The sequence below is a fragment of the Brettanomyces bruxellensis genome, chromosome 9 (assembly GCF_011074885.1).
Source record: "Brettanomyces bruxellensis chromosome 9, complete sequence".
Lineage (NCBI taxonomy): Eukaryota > Fungi > Ascomycota > Pichiomycetes > Pichiales > Pichiaceae > Brettanomyces > Brettanomyces bruxellensis.
The window spans coordinates 3,691,014-3,716,537 of record NC_054690.1 but is presented as its reverse complement, the minus strand read 5'-3'; the positions used below and the strand labels follow the sequence as shown (position 1 = coordinate 3,716,537).

Genomic DNA, 25,524 nt, shown 5'->3' with positions numbered 1-25,524 from the left:
CTCTATGTTTAATATAAGTACAATTATCCCGCCTAAAATATCCGGTCTGCAACTCTATGCCATATGTAGTGGGCAAACCGTCGTCCAATCATCCGTCCAACCACAGGTATTAGTACAAGGAAAACAAGTGAGTTACACTGCGTTACTATATCCTGCCATTCCTTATCCAAGTTGTAGTCGACTATTTCTGACTCGTAAGTGTAACTTGAATCATCATCATCATCATCATCATCATCATCATCATCCTCTTCTTCTTCACTCTCGGAAATCTCCTCATCTTCTTTTGCGTGTCCCTGAACCTCGGATCCCGTCTCGTCTGCTGTGCTTTTCTTGTGGCCAGCAGTATTAGCCCGGCTTTCCAGATTATTGACTTGACTTATTATGGAGTCGTTAGTGCTCATTGTGAATGACAAAAGCAGTAAATATAAATAGAGTTAATACTGTTTGTTTGTGTGGATGATGCTTTATCACTGTGAGGGCAATATTTATGAAGATGGAGGTAATGTTAACAAGTAAGTACGGGACACGGGTCGTTTACATGTCTGTGAAGTGTCCGAGGATCCGAGATGATGAAGAAAAAATAAAAAATAAAACTGAGAAAAAATTCAGAAATCGAATCATCCGAATAAAAGGTGTGAGGGATTTATGAGCCATATACAATTTCAAGGTTACTGAACTGCATCTGCTTGATACTATTTGTATATAAACGTAGAATAACGTTTACACACATTGCCGCAATCAAGAACATGATATGACACGTGGCCTGTTGGGTACGAATCCATATTTGGATGCAAACAAGCAGAAAAGCCAACTATTGACCCAGCTCAACTATGATAACAAAGATGAAGAGGATTCTCAATTCAAACCGCTGAGTTTCAAATCAACAAGGAACCACAGAATAAACTTTGAGCGTCTCAATAACAAGGATAAGGTATTGGACGAAATCAAGGACGATAAAGATGAGGTCGGATTTGATTCAAGTAAATGGGCAGATTGCACAATTACGTTAAATGTTGACTATATATGTGGGAAAGTGTCTTTTTTTTCAGGGGAAAATGCTGTGCACACGCATGTTGCCAGCGGGAGAAGTCAAAAAATCAGTCTGAACTATTATGAAGAGGAAGAGGACACGGAATTGGACCAAGCAGAAAAGTTTAAGACGCCGTTTAAGACCAAGGGAATAGTATTCAAAAAAAGAAGAAAGACGCGCAAAAGTCTGGGCAGAACTGTGATGCCAGCGGCTTCCGAATTCAGGTTTATACCGTATCCGGAGAGGAAAGCGTTTTCCTTAAAGCCAGCTGGTAATAGCACAGAAAATGATAAGAAAGAGGAATTTGTACATTTTAGGATCCCGGAAAGCGAGTGCAGGAAACTCGCAAAGGCGGACTTCGAGTTTCTCCTGAAGAACTTTGCAGTTTTACCTCTGCCGAAATATATCGATCCCATCGATTTGTACTTTTTCATCCAGCATGGAATCCACTTTGGAGGTTGTGACCAGTGGGAGGAAGAAGGCGGTGCAGAGTTGGAGTCTGTGTGCATTTCAACGATGAGAAACCTCAAAAATGCAAGGTTCGTGGATGGGGATGAGGAAGTCAAGACGGTGAATCCATTTGCTGGTCGCACAAGGCGGAAAATCGTCGATATACGTATTCCAGGATGGTTAAAGAGGCGTTTGAGATGAGGCGATAGGTAAAGGGAAAAGCCAGATGGGCAACCTGCAGCATTGAAGACACTTGATACGCTGCCATGCCCTCGAGTGTGCACATTAAATAAATTAAATAACCATTAGATCAAGTACTTAAATAATTTAAATAACCATTAGATCAAGTACTTAAACAAATTAAATAACCATTGGATCAAGTACTTGAACAAATTAAATAACCATTAGATCAAGTGCTTATATAAAATATACATAACTGTAAATGCCATATGTCAGATATTCAAGTCGTCCATCTTCTCTCTCAGCTTATCATCCCTTGCCCTCTGTATCTGCTGCTCCTTCTTTATTCCGTTCAGTTTCACATCTCTGTTTCTCCAATTTCTTCCAGACGACTTGTGCTGGTCATCATCATCATCAGCATGCCCAGCAAAGCCAACACGGTCCTGCGGCCCAACCAAGAAGTCTCTAACCTCCCTGGAGCCGAGCAAATGCCGACTCAACTCGGTGTCAAAAAGATACTTGAGGTGGATCAGCCTCAAAAACGCAAACCACGACCGTATGGGAAGCTGCTTAGTCTTACTGATGGCAAACTTGGATATCACGGCAGTTTTTCTATCGAGCCTGTTTTTCTCGTTTTCCTCACTGTCTGAACTTTCCGCAAGGCCCTGCTTTTCCCTTGCCGCCTTCTCCTGTGCACCAATCACCGTGCTCAACACCTCTCTGTATATCGAGCGAACCTCCTTCTTGCTTCTTTTGCCCACTTTCTTGTTGGAATCTCGCACTAGCTGGTTTATGCTCTCCTCGATCTCAGAAATATCATAGTACGGGCCATCATCCATGTTTTCGCCGATGTTTTGCCCATCACTCGGCTCCCCACCGGCATCTCCAGCCGATTTGAAGTCGTATATCTCGTACATGAGGCCAACGAGGATGCATGCGGCCTTGTGGACGGCTTTTGGGAACTCATCGCCCAAAAATGGAATGATCCGGGGCAAGAAGTCCTGGATCAGATCATTGACATCGTTCTTCCCGCCTTTGTAGAGGAGACTCAAGACGATTCCGATCCCATTGATGGAATTGGCCACCAAATCCCAGGCGTACTTAGATTCGTCGTCTGTAGAAGTTGCAGGTGGAGAACTCTCGTAGGGCTCGATCAGCTCCAAAAAGTCGTTGGCACTATCGGAGATACTATAGCAGTCGGAGCCATCAAAGATGACCAAGAGCAGGCTGAAGTAGGCAATAATGCACGAGGACCTCAACAAATTCGACTGGTTGAAGTCAAAAACCACTCGGTAGAGAATCGGCACAAGCTCGTCCATCACCTGGGTGCCGACCTCATCCGAGTCGGTCGCCGCGTATGCACATGCAAACCGAATCGCCAACAAGGACTCGCTGTCCGACTTGGCTGCCCGAATAAAGCCTATTAACGAGTCCATATCTTGCTCGTTGACTTCCACGGTGTCCGGATGCCGGATGAGCATCTTGTAGCCCTCGCCAAGCAAGAACAGCCGGGACTCCGTGTTGATCTTGTTGCGGGGCCGGTCGAGGGCATCGATCATGTCTTGCACATCGTAAATTCTCACCCCATCGTTTGTGATCACACTTGCCGATCTGCTTTCTCCAGAATTCGCACCACTCACACTTCCAAGTTCCTCGTCGATAATCGAGCCAATCACAGAATTGTTCCTGCTCTCTTCCCTGCTGAGTGCTCCAAACGTCGGCGACCTGAGAATCTTCACATCATGAACATTTTGCTGTATCTTCTGCTGTATGTCTGGAGCCTCTGAATCCAATTGGCTGACGGAAGGAACGCTGAAATCGCTGGTATCCGCATCAAAAGATTGGTCCTCGATCGTAGATCCGGACTGCGAGCCGGTCCTGGATGCCGATGCGTGTGCTCTTCGTTTTTTGTAGCCCATAATTGTGTATTTTTGTGTGCAGAGGAAGAAGTAAGTGGAGCGGATGGAGCAAGCAGAAAAGAAAAAGGAGGTGAAATAAATGGGAAAAGAAAAAAATAAAAGAAAAAAAAGATAAAAAGTAAAAAAATTGATGCTTCCCCACCGCATGAGAATAAATTATTCATGAATTATTTTAGGAGCAGCGAGAGAGCGGGATAATTTATCTTGCTTCTTTTGGATGTCTTCTGCAGGAAGCATGGGAGCTGGCTTGAGGGTATGATGAGGGTTTGCGATTCGGATAAATTGCCATACCAAAGAGTAAAAATGATGTAGTGGTTGCTTGATGAGGTATTATGATTGGTTCGGAAGATTGTGTAGGTGAAGGTGGCTGGTTTGCAGCAATAAATAGCTAGAATGTGAAGAATGCAAGATAAAACATGCACTCAGTGGAACTCCGAGCAGTAATCTGATTTTTGGTAGTAGCTAAGCATTAATTAGTAATCAGACATGTATATTAATTTCATGCATTAATAAAACGGTGTGTAATAAAGAGACGAGATAATGTATATGCCAGAGGTAGTAGTGAGGTGAAGGATATGAATAACTCTGGGTGTGACTCAAATAGAAGGTACCAATGAATGGGGTGATTAATTAACACTAGTTATATAGTTTATAGTACTGATGTATTATCGAAGTGTATATCGAAGAATGTATAAACTACGTCAGCTGCATCAACCATCAACCACGTTAACCACATCAACTATATTAAATACACCAACCACATCAACCACATCAACCATCAACTACATCAACCACATCAACTACATCACCACATCACCACATCTACATCAACAACCCACTAATACTCACTCTTCTTCATTATTATACGCTTAGAAAATTAATCACTCAGGCAGACTCGTCCAGATCCTTACTCTTCTTTCCCGATTCCCCATCGAGGTACTCGAGAGGACTGATTGAGGACCCGCTCTCAACTGTGGACGCACCCCGGCTGCCCATGTACTTCTCAAGCTGTGCCTTGGCCTGCTCGAGCTCCTTGCACAGCCGCTTATTTTCTGTCTGGAGGTCCCGGATGTATTTCGAGGACATCTCGACGGTAGTTGCCTTTGAGGGGACCATCGCCCCATCTTTGTATGTGTCTGGAATTAGGTTGTCCAGCTCCTGGATGGCAACATTCATCCTGTTTCTGCGGCCCTGCTCGGCAAGCTTGTGGTTCATTTTTTTGCTACAGTTCGATTTTCCAGAGCTGCTGGACCCTCTTCTTGCCGCCGGCCAGCTAGATTGGCCATCTGCATCCGCTGGAATGCTTCCTGTAGGCGAGGAATCTGCCGCAGGGCCGTTTTTCTTGCCGGAATGGCCATTTCCAGAGCCTGCACCAGCAGGTTCTGTATCCCGCCCGGGATTCGAATCCTGCACCAGGAACTTTTGCCTCCGCTGCTGCTGCTGCTGCTGCTGCTGCTGGAGCAGGATTGCCGAGCTGGAAGACGGCAAAATAACAGGTGAAGACTGGGCTGAGCTGGCGTTGTGCCTTGGGTTGGCAAAAACATTGTCATTGGACATCAGCCGGGGCGAATTTCGGGCATGGTGGGCCCCAATGACGGGGAAAGACATCAGTGTGGCTGGTGTGGCGAAGGCAGGGCCCTTGGACGCGTCTGCGTGGCCTGTTTGGTGCTCCTTATGCCCCATCTGGTCGCCAGAAGCGGCCTCCTGTTGCTGGGACGATGGCGGAAGCATCATCTCGTCCGAAAGTGTGTCAAAGACACCATCCTGGGACCGGAGCGAGTTCTGGGACGATCTTCTGTGCTGCTTACTGTTCTGGATGTGCTGGTTTTGGCTCTGAACGTGTTTCGAGCCCAACGGGTGCCGGTACAAGTACTGGGACTTGGATTTTCCGTAGCCGTAGGCAGAAACGGGCACCCGGCCGGTAACAGGCCCCATTAACGGAGTGGTGCTGGGTGTTTTGGACCGCTTGAAAGAGGACGAGGACCCCCGGCGGCCCGAGTTGCCTGTCAGATCGTCCTGGTGGTCCTTTCTCTTCTGCCGCAGGCTCACGGACTTGGAATGGTAATGCTGAAATTCCAACGCGGGGGACGTGAGAGGCGAAAATCCAACTTTCCGGGCTCGGCTGACCGACGTTTCCCGCTCCAGGGGAGTCACAGCCGGCGATATTAGTGGCGTGTAGTCGTCACCGGGTAAGGCAGTGCTCCGGCTTGACGATTTCGACATACTGGGGACGTGGGCCAAGCTTGTGCTACTGGAATTCGTGTTTACATATGGCCCGATGCCCGTTGGAGGGTTCGCCGTGTTTGCAAACCCGCCCTGGTGGATATCCATGTCTGTAGATGTGTCCAGGGGGGCGAAATTCGCCCCGAACAGGTCTGCAGCACTGGGATTCAGGCTTACAGGCTGGCTGATGCTGCCTTTCCCAACCGGCGTGCTTACCTTGCTGCTTTCTGCACTGTCCCTCACGTTTGTCCGTGGCGAAACTCCCTCATAAGACTGTGATGCCGACGTTATGAGGTTTGTGTACGTGCTAAGTAAGTCGAATGCCTGTGTTCCGCTTAGATTCGCACCTTCAATCACATCCACCCACTTGACGTTTGCGTTTTCTGCACTGTTCGGCTGCCTGCCGGGCTCGAACTTCATGTTGTTGACATTGACGTTGTTGATGTTGATATTGCTAAGGTTGATGTTGCTGATGTCTGTATTTGCGATGTCTGTATTTGCGATGCTGGAAGTCAGGCTGGTATTAACGCTTGAAGAAATGCTCATGTTGTTTCTGCTGGCACTGTCTTTTTCATTGTTGTTACTCCCACTCCGTGCACTGTTGCTTGCACTACCTGCACTGCTTGCACTGCTCTCCTTGACTTTGTCCATCCCCCCACTCATATCCATGCTTATTTCCCTGCTTGCCTTGTTCTCCACATAGTTTCCAGAGTGTGATTCCTGACTCTGGCTTATATCCTTGTGCGACGAAGCTGCAATCATTGTATGCACTGGATTCAAATTCTAAATTCTCAATTCTCAGTTCTCAGTTCCCAATTCTCAGTTCTCAGTTCTCAGTTCTCAGTTCTCAGTTCTCAGTTCTCGATTCTCGATTCTCGATTCTCAACCTGCTCTATCTGCCCGCAGTGTTTCCTTTAAATATTATCCTGGTGGTCCAAAAGTTCTGTAAAAATGTATGCGGAGTGAGAAATTCAGATAAGATGGGACTTAAAATATTATTTTCGTGCGAATTGTTGCCTGTAGCGATAACCAGCGATTGTGTAGCTTCTGCTAGTAGTAACCCAATAGGTGCAATTTCCTTCTTTTTTCTCTCCCTATCTCTTTTTTGATCGCTCGCAATCTGGCGGAAAAATGTCCAGAGCAAGAATTCAGAATGCAATTAATTCTCTAAAAGATTATCAGTCGTCTTTCCTGCTCTCAGAATATACCAAATCGGACTTTCTCAACGTTGCCCACACCACCAAAATATCCACTTGGCCCACTTTTATCGATCTGCAGACCCACAAGCTATTTATATAAAATCCCAGGGGGCGACAAGAAGGGGGGGGGGGRAAAAAAAAAATTATATCAATGTGAATAAATTACACAACCCTAGCATTAGTGAGCATAATATCCAAAACGGAAATACTGAACGAGACTGCATAAAATATCTGCCCGAGCCAGATTTTTCATTCATGATAAACCAGGCATCGGGTTTGTTCACCTTGGCTCCCTATTATTTCTTTCCATATTTTTATTATCTTCCTCTGTATTTTTTCCCCCTATTATCTGATTATCTTCGGTATCTATTATTCTATTTAGTTACTGCCAGTCTGCATTCAAAGCACTACCTTTTTTTTCTCTCTTCATTTCATTTCTTCCGCTTTACCGCTGGCTTCTATGTCAGTCTCTTGACTCACATCTTACCGAGACAATCACTTCTCGCATATTCGGCAACTATTAAGGTTACATTTGTATCTTCCATTTTCTCTTTACCGCTACCGTTTTACTTTATTTGCATTAAGAGATAATAAAACGCTTTTTGTTTCGACTATTTCATCTTCCTAACTACCCATAAATCTTTAATAACGAATCCTGTCAGTAGACCAATGATTTGCCAACATTTTTAACTAACTCTCCTGCGTGGTATTTCAATGTTTACTATACACACAGTAAAACCATCTGAATACAGCAACTGCTTCTCTCTATTTCTCCAGTCGGAGTTAATAAGCATTCACACATGCCTGATACTCACATTATTTTAACCTCCAGCCTATAGCGTTGCTTTGTGATCATTATTTTATCCTCATGTGAACTCTTACCTTTTTCGGTGGCTTTAATTGTCTTGCCGTGCTTTTTGCTTTTTTTTTTTCATTTTTTTCAAAAATTTCCCGAACACTTCGTCCATCTAACATGTCATGTATTTTGAACATCGATTCTTATCTTATTATTTCCTAATAATAATCTTGAAACTCCCAACCACTTGCTGCTTACTTAGTGTCTTTCTCCCGACTTCGTACCGTCAAATTTACTACTTTCTGTGTATCTATTATTAACCCAATTACATTATTATAATTCCCATTCATCCTCGAATTATTATTATTTCAGCTCCAGGATACCAGAAATCTCAACGCTTTTTCCTTTATTTTTTTATTTTTTATTAGTTTAGTTTCCCTTCAACGTTATCATCAACATCGCAATCCGTTTTAAACTAGTTGACATCCTTTCTGTCAGCCAACTTATCTGCAACTTCTAAATCTAATTCGTCATACTTCATACTCCTCCCTGCTTTGGGAGTATCTGAAATTTTTTTTTCTTTTCTTTCCCAAAAAATCTTATTATATCGTCCAATCGCCATGTAAATTAAATCTTTATACCAACTTCCTTTTTGGGATTATTATAGTCCCCCACGTGGCTCCCTTCATATAACTCGAACAATACCAAAATTTATAAACTTTTTTCCGCCCCTCTTTGCGTTGAAAATTAACATATTATGAAACGCCGTACGTCAGCCGTTTATGCGTTTTGTGTTAGATTTGGTCGATCGCCGCGCCGCCAAAACATTTACTAGGGCAAGGATGTGTGCTAATTGTGCTAACTATTTTTCTCGGTTGGTATTTCTTGGGTAGTTTAGTGAATGGTACCCAAATTTAGAATGAAGCTAATTAATTTGTGTAAGGATGGTATGTCGACTAGCTAGATACCGGTTCCTGGTGTGTGAAGTTACAAAACTCAGTGACACGAATAATAATCAATAATGATATCAATATGGACAATACTGTCAACTTGTGATACAATCAATATTAAATTAAGATCAATTCAAATTAAAAAATATATATTAGCTTGTCTTCCTTAAACTCTTTCAAGAAAAAGGAAGTATTTGTTACGTAGAATAGTTTTAGCAAAACTCAGATATCCCTTTTCACAAGTGGGATTCTCTGTGTCGCATCAATTCTCAGAAATTATGCTCTTGTTAGAATTTCTAAAAATCCGCGAAATCCGACACTAAAGACCATACCTCTCTCCGGAAAAAGCGAAGCGTTCAAGCTTTCAGTGGTGATTTGTTCCATAAAGATTCAAATACTGTTGTTGCCAAAAATCCTTGTGGAATTTATTGATTCTTTCCGATCCTGAAAGAGTGTATGAGTGAATACATCTCAATGGTGAACCATAGTATTGGAAAGCTGGATAAATCATCTTCACGTTGTATGTTCCCAATGTGGTTCCATTAAGTTTGTTCAATAAATAGCTATCCTTTGTATATGCTTCCTTAACAATAAAAGGACCTTCAATAGCAGGGTCAGATTTCCTATGTCTGATACGTTTTCTGAGCATCACAAATTCGCCAACGGCATATGAATTGTGATTTTCCTTTGGATCATTCAACAATTTAATCATGTCTCGAATATGATTCCGTTTCTGGTTAGTCACCATTCTATTTTCCTTCATTTGATGTAATCGATATTGTTGTAGTCCCATACTATCAATATTATCAACAGTCAAAAATGGTTCGGATTCCTGATTCCAGAATTTTGAAAATTCGAAATTTTCTTGCATAGGAGGTTTGTATAAACCTTGTGTTCCAAACGCTAACTGGGTCGGTGTGTATCCATAAATACTGGCCTGGTTGTTATAGATATGAATGGCTTCATAAATAGAACGTTCCCAATGTTGGTTTTCGGGCGTTATCCGTTTTAATATTTCCTTGATAAGATGATTCACCTTCTCTACCTTTGCGTTTGCTCTTGGATGATATGCACTAGTATGTTTCCAATCGAAACCGAAAGCCTTCTTTATCGTTTCAACTATAATACCATTAAAAACGGTAGCATTATCTGAAACAATTTCCTTTGGCGGTGGGAAAATAGAATATATAGTGAATATGAGTTGTAGCACAGGTCTTGCTGATACTGCATTGACTGGCAAACCTAAACATAGGCCAGTTGTGTATTCAACCGCATGTAATACATGTTTGCAGCTTCCGCTCTCCGCAGACTGTATTGGACCAATGAAGTCTAAGTGCCATACTGAAAATGGTTCGACAATTTTCACCGAATCGATGTTCCCTTCAAGATCTTGAAATCGTTTGAATAGGTCACACTTTGTACAGTTTCGTACGGTATCCATTGCTATCAACTTTGCATGGGGATTAAACCAGCCTTTTCCTTGTGTTACGATATGCATTAGAAGTCTAGGAGATCCATGGAACTTCTCGTGTTCAGTCTGACATACTGCAGCAATCTCTTCAACTGAGACAACCTTCAATAATGTATGATCGTCGGGCATGTAGCATAAATTACCATTTCTTAACACAAAATCTTGAGTGATTTCCTTAAGACAACTCGGGAAATTGTGTATTTTCTCCTTCTTCAATTTCCTCTTGATTAATTCAAGATCATTCAATGATATATTCTCAACTCTTCTTATAGGGCGCCTGTTATCTTCGTCGTCGGTAAAGGACTGTTCTTCGTCTGTGCCGCTTATGGAGTTTCCCTCGGGTTCGTCCTCATCATGTAATGCAAAAAGCCCTTTAAGCTCAGGGTCAAGTGATTCAAGATCCTCAACGTTAAGAATTCTTAAGAAAGATGGAGATCCAATATTAACAGGAACAGCAGCCATCTCAAGGAGCTCGTTTTCATTAAGCTCTGGTTGTTTGTCAATGCTATGACGGCTGATAAAATCGCTAATATTCCTTTGGCCCTTCACATGCCTCAATTTGATGTTGTAAGAACTAATAATCTCCGCAAATTTTAAAACTCGAAAACTAAGCTTGCAATCTTGGTTGTTCAAACTAAGTAAAGCTTGATGGTCAGTGAATAAGGTTACATCATGCGTTAAGAAAATTCTGTTTTGCGTTAATGTTGTAATTATTGCAAGTAATTCTCTTTCCAATGTGGAATAGCGCTGCTGGGTTGGTGAGAAAGATCTGCTAGTAAAAGCAATAGGGACATATGATCCATTTTCACCTTCTTGTTGCATTAGCACTGCACCTACACCTAATTGAGAGGCGTCACAAAATATGATCAATGGCATTTTGGGATTGAAAATCCGTAATCCTGTACAACGCTTTAGCAAACTTTTCACAGTTTCAAAAGATGTGATTATTTCACTAGGGGGTGGTATAGCCTTCCTCGCCTTCTTCATCTTGATCATATGATCATACATTGGTTTCAAAAGAAGAGAACAGTTTGGAATAAAATTTCTCAAGTAATTAATGAAACCCAAAAATGATTCCCATTGTTTGATCGTATGTGGTGTAGACCAATGATCAAGAGCTTCAACCTTTGTTGGATCGGGGTAGTACTTTCCATCTGAAATAACATAACCAAGAAAATTCACCTTTTCCTGAATAAGTTTAAGCTTCTTCTGTGATATTCTAAGCTGAAACTTATCCAATAATTGGAAAACTTGCTTAACGACTCTGTGTTGCTCGTCAAGAGTATGGGTAGCAATGATTATGTCATCGATATAATTATCCACATATACGTTTCCTCTTTCTTGTAGATGTCTCAATATCTTCTTGATAAAGCGAGTGAAAACAGCAGGTGAACTTGCGAGTCCAAATGGTAGTCTGGTGAAACGATAGTTTCCAAATGTGGTGCAAACTCCAATTTGATCTCCAGTTGGATCCAAATGAACATGGTAGTATGCCATCTTTAAGTCAATTGTCGTAAAGTAACGAAATGTTGCTAATGACTGGAGTAAAGATTGGACTGGCAGTATCGGGAAATTTTGATAAACCAAATGCTCGTTTATGCGACGAAAATCGGTGACAACACGTGTTTTGTCCTTCTGCACTACTGGAAAAACTGGAGCGAGTGCGATCAATTCATTATCATCTGCTTGTTCCTCCATTATATGGTTTGTTACTGCTTCTTCAACAAAAATCCTAATCGCCTCGGTCTGTAATGCATTTGTTGGATATGGCTTCACTTTGTTGTAAGGATAATTCCTCAAGATAACCTTGTAGGTAAAGTTTGATGTATTGGATGTGGGAATCTTTGGAGTAAAGACTGCAGGATATGTTCCTTTAAGCTGTTGTAACAATGAATTATTTGGTAATTCCATCAGTTTATATGCACCTTGTGCATCAGTGAACTCAAAGTAATATTTGTGTCCTTCAATAGTGAAGCATTCTTTGTTTGGTGGCTGTAACTCGTAGTTCAATTTGAAAAGTGATGGTTTTCCCAAGATTATCATATTCTTCATCCTAGGCAGAATTAAAAACCATGCTGAAAAATTAAAAGAACTCTCATTCGAATGAATTTCAACATTAATCATCGCTCTACTGTTGACCAAAACAGGTTCATCTGCAGTTTCGACTGTGTGGCGTTTGTCTGTCTGTTCAATCGATAAAAGTCGATAAAGAATGGTATTTTGCATATTCTTCTGTGTGAGAATTGTATCAGGACTCCTTTTCATTTCTTCGATAACTGCTTGATAAACAAAATTGCTGTTCGCTCCTGAGTCTAACAATGTGATTACCGTGAATTGTTTTCCACTATTGTTATTTTGTCCTTCTTCTTTTGAGGTGGTCATACGAAACATTCCGTGGTGGTAGGTATCACCTTCTTTGTCCTGTTCGTCGTCTGACTCAAGATCGTGTTCTTCTTTCTCTTCTGCAGCTGTGTCTGTTTCTTCTGATGTTGTATTATCACTATCATCCATTTCATCTTCAGAACAATTCTCATAAATAGTATCTTCCAATCTCAGTAACCTTGATTTGTCTTTGAATGCTCGTTTGCAGTGGTGGCATTTACATTTTGCACAGTGAAATCTGTGAAACCGATTTATGCGTGCTTTAGCCTTTTCTGTATTTGATGCCGACTCCAAATAATGCCTTCGATATTTTAGACAGCGTTCACATCTACATCTGCCGCAAAACCATTTTCTCTCAAATTTGTTTCCTTTTCTTTCTGAGTCGGACCGAGAACGGTGGTCGCTTTTCCACTTATTTGAAGGATAACGGTGCATCATGTTGTAAGCCGTGTCTTGCTCCTTGTCGCTACTCTGTATTTCAAATGCTTTTGTTGATTCAATTTCTTTCGCCCTTACAGGTAGTCGAGTTGGTATTTTCCTAAAGGTCCGCAAGTAATCGTCGTAGGTTGTTGCATCGCGTAAGTTTTGCATCTCTGTCCAACAACAGTTTTCCGTTAAAATCGATATAATCCTGTTCGTGTATGCCCAATTAGGTTGGTCGCAATATTTTTCGGAATCTAATGTGAGTCTGCATAGATATGTTCCCAACCATTCTCCAGGGGTTGGTTCGGTCTTCAAAGCAATTTCTTGTCTGTGGTCTGGAGCAATTCTGACCTTAGAATTTCTGAATAATAAAATAACTAGTATTGACCAAGGATTGTCGGCACTGCGATGGTGCTTCAAAGTCCTGTTTATTTCCTGTTGCAGTCGTTCATCAAGAAAATTTTCTCTTAAGATTATGCCCCAGTCTGAGTATCTGATCTTATCAGTTCTAAGAGATACACCAATTCTTGTTAGTTTCTGAATTAAATCAGCACTGTATTGCGCAAAATCAGTGTATGTGATTTTTGAAATTCCTTTGGTAGCTGCTTGATATTTGGTTCCGTCCCTCTTATACTCGAATAGTGGTTTTAAAATATCAATTGATGTCAATTTCGTCTCCATTTCACTTCGTACCTTATCCCAATATGCAGGTTTATGCTCAGTGACGGTGGAAAGTAAGTTACGCATATCCTTCCAAATCATCTCTTCGTCTGTTGAGGGGTCCACATGATTCAATCTCTCAGCAATTAAAGCAAACGTGTTGTCATTCCTTTTCTTCTCATCCGATGTACTTGAAGGTGTATTCATAGTTACCTCACTTCCTGAGTTGGAGTGTTCAGGTCTCCTTCCTTCTGATAAGGATGTTGGTATTTGATTGCAGGGGTGTACAATCCTTCATTTTGCGTCTTGGCAAACTTCTGCTTCTGTTTCTCTTGAAGGTTTTCGTACTTAGGTATTCGTACATTTGACGCTTCTGCACCGGATATGTTCAATTCGTATTTCGTTCTCAAGACGGCGATATCTGTAGCAAATTTATCTGTTTTCCGAGATACATTACGGTGATCCTCCATCAAATATTGATTTTGTTGTTGTAGAACTATTATCTTTTCACCTTGTTCTTCCATTTTGGTTTTTAAGCTATTTTGTAATTCAAAATTTTGAGATTTTTCAATTTTTAAAAGATTCATATCGGTATTCAGTTTTTTGATGTCATCATTAAGCAATTTGTAGTTGTTTTCTCTCGAAGTTTCTGTAGCAATCAATTTAGTTATCTCCTTCGAATTATCCTTTATCAAGTCTTCAAACTTTCTTACTCGTCCGTCTAATTGTTGGTTCAGTCGCTCATTGATCTCCTTCGGATTATCCTTTATCAAGGTTTCCAACTTTCTTACTCGTCCGTCTAATTGTTGGTTCAGTCGTTCTTCAATCTCCTTCAACTTTCTCGCATTTTCATTCTCAATGCTTGCCTGCTGAACAATTAAGTCCTCCTTCATTTCCTTAATGATCCTTTTGTTATCTGTCTCGTGATCATTTAAATCTTTGGTAATATTCTCAAAAGAAATATCGTGCTTCTTCAGACTCTCGTTCATTCCGTCGATGACCCGTTTGTTATCTGTCTCATGATCATTTATGTGTTTGGCAAATTCCTCACAATACTTATCATGCTTCACCAAAACTGCTCTAACATCTACTTCAAATTGTTCAAGGTGTTCGCATAAAAATTTGTTTTTAGATGTGATATCTTCCATCTTTTGATCTTGCCTTTTTGCCATTTCCTGAATCGTCTGTTCATCCTCGGCTAACTTCTCTCTTGTAGCGTGAACTTCGGAAATAGTGCGGTTTACGTCAAATCCCAACTTCTTCATTTCTTCCTCATGTTTTTTAGAGCTCTCAATTGTATAAGCCTTCCATTCTCTTAATTCTTCCAATATTTTCGTAAGCGTAGAACTGTTTTCTGATTCGTCTTGAATTTCAGTTCCTTTTCCACTTCTCGACTTCTTTCTCAACTCTTCCTCTTCAGGAGAAGATAAGTCGTGCTTTCCTAAAATGTTGTCATTGTCTTCTTCCTTATCCTTTGTTAAAAACTTTCCATGACCAATGGCCTCTTCATATTCTCTCTCTACTTCATCTTTTCTTCCTTCTGCCTCAGCCTGTCTTCTGGTGAGAGGCATTCTTTCAACTTAATAACTCAAGTGCCACGTAGGCTTTAAAGAAAATTAATTTTCTTTAGTGAATGGTACCCAAATTTAGAATGAAGCTAATTAATTTGTGTAAGGATGGTATGTCGACTAGCTAGATACCGGTTCCTGGTGTGTGAAGTTACAAAACTCAGTGACACGAATAATAATCAATAATGATATCAATATGGACAATACTGTCAACTTGTGATACAATCAATATTAAATTAAGATCAATTCAAATTAAAAAAATATATATTAGCTTGTCTTCCTTAAACTCTTTCAAGAAAAAGGAAGTATTTGTTACGTAGAATAGTTTTAGCAAAACTCAGATATCCCTTTTCACAAGTGGGATTCTCTGTGTCGCATCAATTCTCAGAAATTATGCTCTTGTTAGAATTTCTAAAAATCCGCGAAATCCGACACTAAAGTAGCACAGGTGAATCCTAGTTTGCTTGTAACTCAGATTTGTTTTGTTACTTACTTGCAATTTTATTCTCGTTAATCAAATGACAAATCAAGTTTTCATCAAAATTTATATTCGACATAAGCATTTCTGTCTTCTGCGAAAGCCTTTCTATGACCTTTCTATGAGATAAGGCAACCATTATCTTCTAAATTTATAGCAGGAATACTAAGGAGGAATTCACTATTATAAATAGATCATTACCAAGAAACCAGTAAACAAATCAGTTTTAGACTAAGAAAAAGTATTAGCAAACAGTTTGAAGAAAGGTGGTATAGAAGGTAAAGAGTAACAATGCAAGAAACAGGATGTGGTTGACAATACATATAGCAAGATCGTAATCAAGTGTACGCTAAGAAACTTGCCGCCTTTTAAAATAAACAAGGAAGAAATTGTGACATTTATGAACATGATATTTGATGATATTGACATTGACAACTTGAAAGCAGGAAGCAGATTGAATAAGTGCTCTAACAAGAGTTAGAAAATGAATTTGAAAGCTTAAAAGTATAATGATTTGCTTTGTTCGGAGTTAAAGAAAGGAACAAATTGCCACACTCAAACACATCGTTATTTGTAGAACTAGCTTAGGAATTACTGTGCGGTATGTGTCGAGCGATATATGATTTCAGAGTCACTTTCAATGAAGTCTCAAAGCCAGATTTTGACCACAATTGAAAACTCTGGAATGACCTTTTGGATAAAGGCAGAAAGTACTTCAGAAGCTGTAACCTAACTCATTGTTAAGCTTTTGGAAATAGAATGAATTTAGTTTCGAATGGAGCAGTAGTTAAAAATAAAACACTGAATGACAGTTTTCAGGATCCATAATTGTTATAAAAGAAGGTAAGGGTGGACCTCAAAAAGCATATAAATAGCAGTATTCTTCACAAGGTGTCACAATGACAAAATACTGAAATGTCAGACTGCAACCTAAAATTGACCCAAGTATTCTCGGTATGCCTATGTTAGTGTAAGCATTGCAAAGGACATAATTATCATTACAACTACAATTTGTGTACAGTAAGTTATTCTGAATAAATAAATATGAAGTATTGAATAAATAAACAGTGGGTCGACCCCAGAATCTTCAAAAGGACTTATCCCCTCTATAGTTATTGCGTTTGTGTTTGCTTCTCCTTTTGCTTTAAATCATAGGCCCTTTCACTAGGATAATGCGGATGCACAGGTTTGTATATTTGGTGACCCGGTTTGAAAACTTCCTTTCCACCATCATCTGGTATCCTCTTGATAAGTTTTAGGTTATTAAACACACAATCATTTAGAAGGTTTTCGGCCTTTCTGCAGTTCTTGAACTCCATGTTGGAATAATTGAGGCACTTGTAATGCAGCTCAAACTCCTTCTTGCAGCTTGCATTCAAATCACGAATCACACTTGCTGCACATCTTGTAACTCTCCGTCCTTCTTTGAGACATTTGACAGGACCATTTGCACCATTTTCCTTCTGGCAAAGCATGAAATCATCATTAAATGCATGGCACCTATCACCAATGTAGTAAGAGGCACTCAACAAAGGACCAGTTGTGGCACCAATCTCCTTTACATGTGGTATTTCCTCTGGCAACTTTCCATTTTCAAGAACATATTGAGTACCTCTCCTCTTGTCGGTTGCCACAGATGTGGATATTGTGTCATATGTATTAGATGTAGACATGGCTCAAGTAATTACCTTAAGTGTGGTTATCTGTTTATCAATTTTTCGTCCCTTATGCTTGTCAAGTTGTTTGCAAGAGAGTGAAGTATTAGATTACTTTGCAATGCTAACAGAATAAGATCTCTAGCTTTTCTTCTCACTCCAATCTAGTCAAGATGCATATAATCCAATGGGATCAAATGAAACAATATGATAAGAGGGGCTATTTATTATAATGTGCTGAAATGAAACTAAGTTAACTTCAAATAAACAAATATTGATGTTATGTTACTCCACATTCGAGCAGTGCCAAAATGAACTAAAAAAGAGATGAAAACGGCTCCAAATGTTGCGCGAAGTAAAAAATGGTCGTCTCAAGCACAAGATATATAGACTTTGCCTATTAGTGCAATTCCTTAGCAAGAAAGTACGGGACTAAAAAAAAAAAAAAAATAACTTATTAAGTTAAAGCTTTGATAATTTAGGCAGTGCAATTTTTACGAGAGAAAAAGGATTAGTTGATGCAGATGTCCAAACGACAATCATTTTTGGCTACTTCAAAAGGCAAACAAAAAAAATAAATAGCTTAGAAAATTTGTATTGCTCGTTTGATAGTGCAAACTTCTCAAGTTGAACCTAATGTGATCATTCAATTCTAACAAATATGTTATACTGCTTTGTGGGTTGTTATAATTGTTCTGCATCTCTACACCATTTTAATTTCATGGATTTTATTTGGACGAAAATCAAAAAAAATATAAATTTAATCTTCCAGAGATACTCCGAAGGTACCTTCCGTTTACACATTGGCTTCTCATAGTGTGCAGCAGCAGTATTGCTATGTTTGAAGTGATTACATTGTCGCCCCCCAAAGAGGGTGAAAAGAAAGATGAGAAAGATGAGATTTCTTCACCTGAAAACGATAGTTATGATCCAATGGATATGAGTAGCGATGAAGAATCACATATAGATTTGTCCGATGATGATGATGAGGATAATAATGATCCCCTTAGTAATACTTCGAAGGTTCAAGCCAGGCTTATAACATTTGACAAAACTATGAATATATTAGCAGATCCTGGATGGGATGGGAAAACGGATTTGTCGTATTTAGCACCGATAATACCTAAGATAGATCTTATACTACTTTCACAGACAACCGTCAAATATCTTGGAGCATATGCCTATCTTTTGCACAAATATCCGATTTTAAAGAAAATTAAGACATATGCCACCTTTCCAATTGCAAAACTTGGTAGACTATCTACAATTGAATTGTACAGGTCGGTTGGACTAATAGGACCAATTGAAGGATCTATCATGGAGATTGAAGACATTGAATCATGTTTCAACAGTATAAACATGCTCAATTATGCACATTCAATTAGTTTACAGGGGAAACTCGCTGGAATCACAATTACCGCCTATAATTCAGGTCATACTTTGGGAGGATCGGTTTGGCTATTAAACAAACAGGCTGAAAAAGTTGTTTATGCACCAGTCTGGAATCATTCAAAGGATCTTTTTTTGCGTCCATGCAAGCTATTGGGCCAATCATCACTTGCAAGACCAACTACGTTTCTCAGTGGTTCGGATCTTGGATCTTCTGTTTCACACAGAAAAAGAATGGATAGTTTTTTGCAGCTTGTTGAATTAACTTTGTATAACGGTACGTCAATTCTTCTTCCAACCTCCCTATCTGGGCGTTTCTTTGAGATATTACCGTATTTGGATCAGATGGTGCCTCGAGAAGTTCCATTTTACTTGGTGGCTTATACAGGCATTCAATCACTTAAGTCATCAGCCAGTATGCTTGAGTGGATGTCTCCAGATGTTACAAAGGGTTGGGATAATGAAAACCAGACACCATTTGACTCTACCAGAATTGAGCTTTGCACTGTAGAAGATTTATCAAAGCACACAGGGCCAAAAGTTGTCTTTGTCGAGAGTTTGGGTTTCGATGAAGGGTCTTTGGCCAGATCCGTGTTTGTTGAATTGTGCTCAAAGCAGAACACAGCTCTCTTTCTAACAGAGAGGCCACCAGATGGAACCGTTTTGTATGATATTTACAACACATGGGAAGAAACAGTGCGGGAAGACAGTAACTTGAAGGATGGATCGTTAATTATCTTCCAGAAACAACTAACATTAAGCATGACAAAGGAGACATCTCTAAGGGGCCAGGAATTAAAGGCGTATTTATCACAAGTGGACCAAAGAAGAGAAAAAAGGCAGAAGGAAGAATTGGAGGAGCAAAAAAACAGCCATTTGCTTAATGATAATATTGGAAATGGGGAAGATGAAGAAAACAGTAGTGATTCTGAGGAGGATGAGAAAGAAGAATCCTCGGAAAGTGAGCAGGAGGAAGAAAGTTCTGATGAAAGCAATATTGATAATTCAAAGAAGGACTTAAATGGCAAAAATGGCAAGTCAAAGAACGGGGCTACAACTGGAGAAAAGGATGGAGATGGCCAAGCAACGATATCTTCATTGATATCAAAACTTCAGCGGAGGGATGAAAATAAACAGATCAAGGTGAGCGAGCTATTGAAGCTCCCTATGGATTTTGATGTCAGGAATGTGAAATCCAACAAGAATAGTATGTTTCCATTCATTGTGGACAGAGTCAATGTTGATGATTACGGAATTGAGATAGATCACGATGATTTTAAAAGAGATGAGGAGAAGTTTACCATGAAGCGAGGCTTTGATGAGATGTCCAATGAGAAAGATGGCTGGTTTGGAGGAGCTGCAGGATCTGATAAAACCGAGGCATGGAATAAAAGGAGAAAGATAGATCCACTGAACACGTTTGAGAATCAAAAGCCGGAAGTAATTACGGTCTACAACTCGGATTCCAAGAAAGATCCGGCTTCTCGGACAATGCACAGCATAAAGGTTGATGTGAGATGTGGCTTGACATTCATTGATTTGTCAGGCTCGACGGATCTGCGGTCTTGGAAATTTAATGCCAATGGATTGAAGCCAAGAAAAGTTGTTGTAATGCCAAATGTCACGTACTCGAAGTACTTGGGCGGCTCTTTGGAAATTATGAAAGCAATTCTGAAACAGCAACACAGCAGGTTCGGCATGTTTGGAAAGGAAAATGCAGACAAGCAGAAGAGCTTGAATAGTATACATAGTCAGTCGGCAAGTGGGGTTTTGGGAATTGATTACATACGTGAGAGACTCAATAGAAAAGTTGACTTGGGTAATGTCATATCATCATATATGCTTCGTATAGATGAAAGTTTAGATACAGAGCTTGCATGGCAAGTCATTACTGGTGGTTACTCGATTGCTCATGTTAATGGAGAGGTGAGGAAGATAATCGATACCGAAAATGGTAACAAGGATCTCTTCAAGCTCGTTCCTTCCAATAAAAGCATCAGATCTTCTGATAATAAGATCAGTATCGGTGATATCAAATTAAACGAGCTCAGAAGAGACTTGGTGCCACCAATCACATAGTAGAATTTAGAGGCGAAGGTACATTGGTGGTTGATGATCAGCTTGCTGTAAGAAAGATCAACGATGGAAATTTAATGATAGACGGCGGCTCTGGCAAACTTTTCTACGAAGTTAGAAGGACTATTCGTAGCATGTTGGCTTATGTTTAAGTTAGGGCTACAATAAACGTCGATTAAACACTTGCTATAATTTTACATATTATAAGATTTGAATAGAATCTTTCAGCAGATGACAGGAGCATTATCAGGAAAGCATATCTTTAACTATTAATCTTGGATCTAGAAGAGAAATCTGTAAAGTATGAGGAGAACGAGTAAAGCCACTATAACAACAGGCATATACTGCTTTATAAGAAGCTTGAAATTGATCCTCTGTGCATACTTCCTGTACTTCTTACTTTGCAACTTCAAGTTCTGAGATAAATCTTGGAGCTTGTCCAAAGAGTCGCCTCTATAGAGCATGCTCTCGATGTTTTTGTTCATGATCAACTTAACGTCAGAAAGATCCGAATTCATCTTATCCAAGTTTGACTGAACCCTTGAATCGCTGTAAATCTTCTTGGTCTTACTTAGAAATGAGTCAAACTGCATAAATTGGTAAGGCTTCAAGCCCGTCCGCGTTAAGTCTGCCCCATAAACATGTCCAAATTCCGTACTGATCTCAGATAAATATGAGTATGCCAACTTCTTTGGAAATTTCTCTGGTGTGATACATATATAAAGCACACCACTTGCAATAAGATAGTGGATCGTATGACCTGATCCCTTGTTTTCTATGCTGGATGCAACATCCTCAACATTTCCATTAGCCTCTGCCTCTGCCTGTCCTCTCTCAATGCTTAAAGTGTTAACAATTTGCTTGCACTGCCTTTTCAATGTAATCATCTCCGATGTGTTACTATCATCACTTGATCCCGATAGTGGCAACCCTTGAAAATATCGTATTTGGGGTCAATGTTAGTCTTCATTTCATTTTTAGTGTAAATTTCATTGCTGGAACTTCTCTTTTTAAATAAAATGCAATATCATGCAATATTGCTCCAATCTCTATAACTGTATGCTTACCATCAGAGAGTCTGTATATCAACGTTGATTCCATTGCTTTTGTACCTAGTTAATATGACAATCTAGACTTCGTCCCTTTATTTTGATCCTTACTGAATTATTTGGTGGTTTTTCTTGCCTTCAGAAGTTCAACTGCACTAGTTATGGCCACGTATTTGACCCGGCTCGTATTTGACCAACCCCAACATTCCAACAAACATCTGTACACGATCTCAGATGGACCTATTTTCTCCACCTTTTTTTTTTTTTTTTTTACGCTACACTTTTTCGTCGCATGCAGATCATTCATGTCCACCTCTATAAACCTGAAAAGAGAAAGTAAGTCTATTTAATTAATGATACAATGTACAGTTTATTCCAGGCTCTTCGCATGCTTAGCCAAAGCCTCTTTGTCCCCCTCTATCAATTCGTAAAGATACTGCAATCCCTGTTGCTCTTTGGAAAGAACCTTCGCCAATTTTGATATAGCACTAACATTCTTTCTCGTGGCAATATCAGTGAATGCTTGACTATTCTGAGTTTGTAAATTGCTCATGAGGCGAGGTTCGATGCTCTGCTCGGTATTCTGATCAATGTTGTGCAAGCGCCTTTTCAAGTTACTCAATCGAGCCCATAGTTCATTTGCTCTATTCAATCCTACGGGGTCATCGATCTTATCCAACAGCTTTCTGAGTTTCAAAACAAGCTTTTCTTCGTCGTTTGTGAGAGGATAGCCCTTGTATTTTAGTATGGAGAGATTAATTGCAATTCTTAGAAGCTTGAGATCAAGCTGCTTCTGCCTATTCTTGCATTTCAAAAGAATTCCAGCGGAGTCTAAATCATGCTTGTCACTAAGCTTCACGAGGTTGTCGTTGATTCCATTCAGTATCACTCTAGACTGCTTAACGTATTCTATCTGAAGGTTGGACCTTTTCAAAAGATCCTGGAATCCTTTCACCTTAACAGGAATGGAGTTGTATCCTTTTGGTCTCTCCTTCATGGCATTTTCCCATTCCTCTGGAGACTCATCGAGTGGACGTTGATATCCATTGAATTCGGCGGGAACTTTGTTGTAGAAATGTGTCTTCATCAAACATTGCTGTGAGCTTGCATCCCAGGAATTTTTGATCTTTTCCAATTGTTCGGCTATTGTGGGCGTATATCCATTTCTTTGTTGACCCTGCTGCCCTCCTGAACTTTGAAATGGCTGTGATTGAAATGGCTGCTGTTGCCGGCCGTTCGTAAATGTTGAATTAAGTGAAAAAGCGGGCTTATTTTGGCCGAACAATCCACCTGTGCTTGTGCTTGTGTTCTGATTACCGTTGGCGTTATTTCCAAACGAAAATCCACCGCCCGTATTCAGTTTATTCATCGTGTTATTGTTGTTTCCAAAGCTAAATCCTGTACCCGTACTTGGCTTCAAGCCATTACTGCCTATGCTTGTGTTGTTGTTCATGTTACTGTTATTGTTATTTCCAAACAGGGATGTTCCTGTGGGTTTGTTTCCAAATGAAAATCCGCCACTTGCTGCAGGCTTATTTAGGTTATTAGTGTTGCTCGATCCAAACGAAAATCCCCCACCTGTAGCCGGCTTACTTGTGTTATTAGTATTGTTTGATCCAAACGAAAAACCTGAATTTCCCGTTCCAGTAGCAGTTTTATTTGCATTAGCACCAAAATTAAAGCCTCCAGTACCTGTGTTGGTTGTCGTACTTGCCGGTTTGTTCGCCCCAAAGTTGAATCCACCTCCAGTTGAATTTCCACCAAGCTTAAACCCGGATCCATTTGTGTTGTTGCTGTTCGAACTATTATTTCCAAAGGAAAACCCCCCACCTGTATTGTTGCTTGAGTTATTGTTATTAGAGCTGCCAAAGCTAAAGGAAGAGTTATTGTTTGCTCCTCCAAAGCCCTTATTTGCACCAAACATGTTATTATTTCCTGTGAGCTAGTTTGAGCTATAATATAAGGAGCAAAATTAAGGAATCTAGTGATCTAGAAGTTGTCGTGTTTACATATTTCCAAACTTCTTCGAACTTGTGTTACATATGAGCGTAACGAAAAATAGGGGAAAAAATTAAAATTTTGCAGATGGGACCGATTTAGCAGGATAAAGGATTTAGGTGTAAGGATGTGTACAAATGTTTTTTTTGCAACGTCAATTGAAGTAGTGCTATTCTACAGTAGATGGTTATATACACAGTAGCTTACAAACTATTACTAAAGATGCGATAATTTTATACCTCTTGAAGTATATTAGTATTAGCATTAGTTATAGTTCCTTGAAAGTCAAATCAGGCCAGAATTATCTGCCACCATCATTATATATGTGTTCCTGAAGAGTTAACTTTGAATTCAACATTCATGCGAATCCACCACCTCTTAAAGATAGAACCAAATGTAGATCTGAGCCTGCAACAACGCCACATTCCGCGAGTGTTTTGTTATCATCTCTAAGTGAAATCATGTTAGTAAACTGATAGTAATCATCTCAACTTTAACTTCATACTTCATACTTACAATTGTCTTCCTGAGAATAGAAACTTCTGTTGATAAGTCGGTATTCCTTCCTTGACTTCAATGATTTCCTTTAAGTTTATCACCTGGTTTGATGTAGTATGCTTTTGTTAGTACTGAAACATGATATACAACTTTCATAAACTCAATTAAACTTACCTTGTCGGTCAATTCAATATCAACAGGAATCTTATAAAGTATCGCAGATGTTAGTATTTTTCTCCATGATTATATCTCCAAAGAATGGTTGGATATTTTGTGGGATGCTTACAATTCTTCCTGTCAAACTCTGTGATAAAATATGGGTGACTGTTAGTATTTGATGTTTGATTCAATCTTTTTAGATAATAAATAGTGCGTACTCTGATTTTCACCTCAACCATGATGTTAAGATGTAATGTTATCGGTGTAATATTAGTTATTTGAATATTCCCACTGCATGGGATAAAGTAAAGATAAAGCAGGGGAAAACAGAGATGAGAAAAGGAAAATAAATCTCAAGATCAAGCCGCGCCCGAAAATTATTATGGCAGACTATTTGTATCTCTTTTGATGAGTGTATTGGTTTCCTTCTTTTTCTAGCACCTTTCCATAATACGAATTGAAAAAGATAGTCAAGAACATACAACATAGGTTTATTTCACAAAAGTGCTTCTTCCGTTCCATGCTACCAACACCAGATATTAAAATAACAGACCCCGAAAAAGTTTATGATCCAGCTGAAGACTCTTTTCTGTTATTAGATCTGTTTGAAGAACTCCGAGATTATTTCAAACGAAAAGAATTTGGCCATAAAACGCCTTTAGTTGTTGAAATAGGTACAGGCTCTGGTATAGTTTCAACATTTATGAATGAATATGTCTTGCCCAATGGCTATTTTATAGCCACAGACATTAATCCTTACAGCTGTGCTTCGGCTCTTCAGACAAATAAAGCAAATACCACTAGTTTCAATCTAGACGCAGTGAGATGTGATCTTCTATCTGCCATTCAGGATCATTTGATCGATGTTCTAGTGTTTAATCCACCTTATGTGCCGACTGAAAGCATTCCTAGCATGCCTACAACTAAGAATGAGGAATATAAATGGATGGATATCGCTTTAAACGGAGGAC

At 39.7% G+C, this 25,524-nt stretch overlaps 9 protein-coding genes across 9 annotated transcripts; 2 read left to right on the top strand and 7 right to left on the bottom strand.

Moving 5' to 3' along the window:
* Positions 1–32: 32 nt before the first annotated feature.
* BRETT_003418 (uncharacterized protein) lies at positions 33–401 on the bottom strand (the record flags this gene model as incomplete). The annotated part of the gene is made up of 1 exon (XM_041281927.1): positions 33–401. One exon carries the CDS (start codon positions 399–401, stop codon positions 33–35), a length of 369 nt encoding a protein of 122 aa, XP_041139718.1.
* Positions 402–751: 350 nt separating this feature from the next.
* Positions 752–1,681, top strand: BRETT_003417 (uncharacterized protein; the record flags this gene model as incomplete). Its single annotated transcript, XM_041281926.1, has 1 exon — positions 752–1,681. One exon carries the CDS (start codon positions 752–754, stop codon positions 1,679–1,681), a length of 930 nt encoding a protein of 309 aa, XP_041139717.1.
* A 251-nt stretch (positions 1,682–1,932) lies between these two features.
* On the bottom strand, positions 1,933–3,579 carry BRETT_003416 (uncharacterized protein; the record flags this gene model as incomplete). Its single annotated transcript, XM_041281925.1, has 1 exon — positions 1,933–3,579. The coding sequence occupies one exon, from the start codon at positions 3,577–3,579 to the stop codon at positions 1,933–1,935; it is 1,647 nt and encodes a 548-aa protein (XP_041139716.1).
* Positions 3,580–4,464: 885 nt separating this feature from the next.
* Positions 4,465–6,564, bottom strand: BRETT_003415 (uncharacterized protein; the record flags this gene model as incomplete). The annotated part of the gene is made up of 1 exon (XM_041281924.1): positions 4,465–6,564. The coding sequence occupies one exon, from the start codon at positions 6,562–6,564 to the stop codon at positions 4,465–4,467; it is 2,100 nt and encodes a 699-aa protein (XP_041139715.1).
* A 7,328-nt stretch (positions 6,565–13,892) lies between these two features.
* Positions 13,893–15,254, bottom strand: BRETT_003414 (uncharacterized protein; the record flags this gene model as incomplete). The annotated part of the gene is made up of 1 exon (XM_041281923.1): positions 13,893–15,254. The coding sequence occupies one exon, from the start codon at positions 15,252–15,254 to the stop codon at positions 13,893–13,895; it is 1,362 nt and encodes a 453-aa protein (XP_041139714.1).
* A 1,587-nt stretch (positions 15,255–16,841) lies between these two features.
* On the bottom strand, positions 16,842–17,402 carry BRETT_003413 (uncharacterized protein; the record flags this gene model as incomplete). Its single annotated transcript, XM_041281922.1, has 1 exon — positions 16,842–17,402. The coding sequence occupies one exon, from the start codon at positions 17,400–17,402 to the stop codon at positions 16,842–16,844; it is 561 nt and encodes a 186-aa protein (XP_041139713.1).
* Positions 17,403–18,221: 819 nt separating this feature from the next.
* Positions 18,222–20,852, top strand: BRETT_003412 (uncharacterized protein; the record flags this gene model as incomplete). The annotated part of the gene is made up of 1 exon (XM_041281921.1): positions 18,222–20,852. The coding sequence occupies one exon, from the start codon at positions 18,222–18,224 to the stop codon at positions 20,850–20,852; it is 2,631 nt and encodes an 876-aa protein (XP_041139712.1).
* A 278-nt stretch (positions 20,853–21,130) lies between these two features.
* BRETT_003411 (uncharacterized protein) lies at positions 21,131–21,950 on the bottom strand (the record flags this gene model as incomplete). Its single annotated transcript, XM_041281920.1, has 2 exons — positions 21,131–21,780; positions 21,917–21,950. 2 exons carry the CDS (start codon positions 21,948–21,950, stop codon positions 21,131–21,133), a joined length of 684 nt encoding a protein of 227 aa, XP_041139711.1.
* A 318-nt stretch (positions 21,951–22,268) lies between these two features.
* Positions 22,269–23,822, bottom strand: BRETT_003410 (uncharacterized protein; the record flags this gene model as incomplete). Its single annotated transcript, XM_041281919.1, has 1 exon — positions 22,269–23,822. The coding sequence occupies one exon, from the start codon at positions 23,820–23,822 to the stop codon at positions 22,269–22,271; it is 1,554 nt and encodes a 517-aa protein (XP_041139710.1).
* Positions 23,823–25,524: the final 1,702 nt, after the last annotated feature.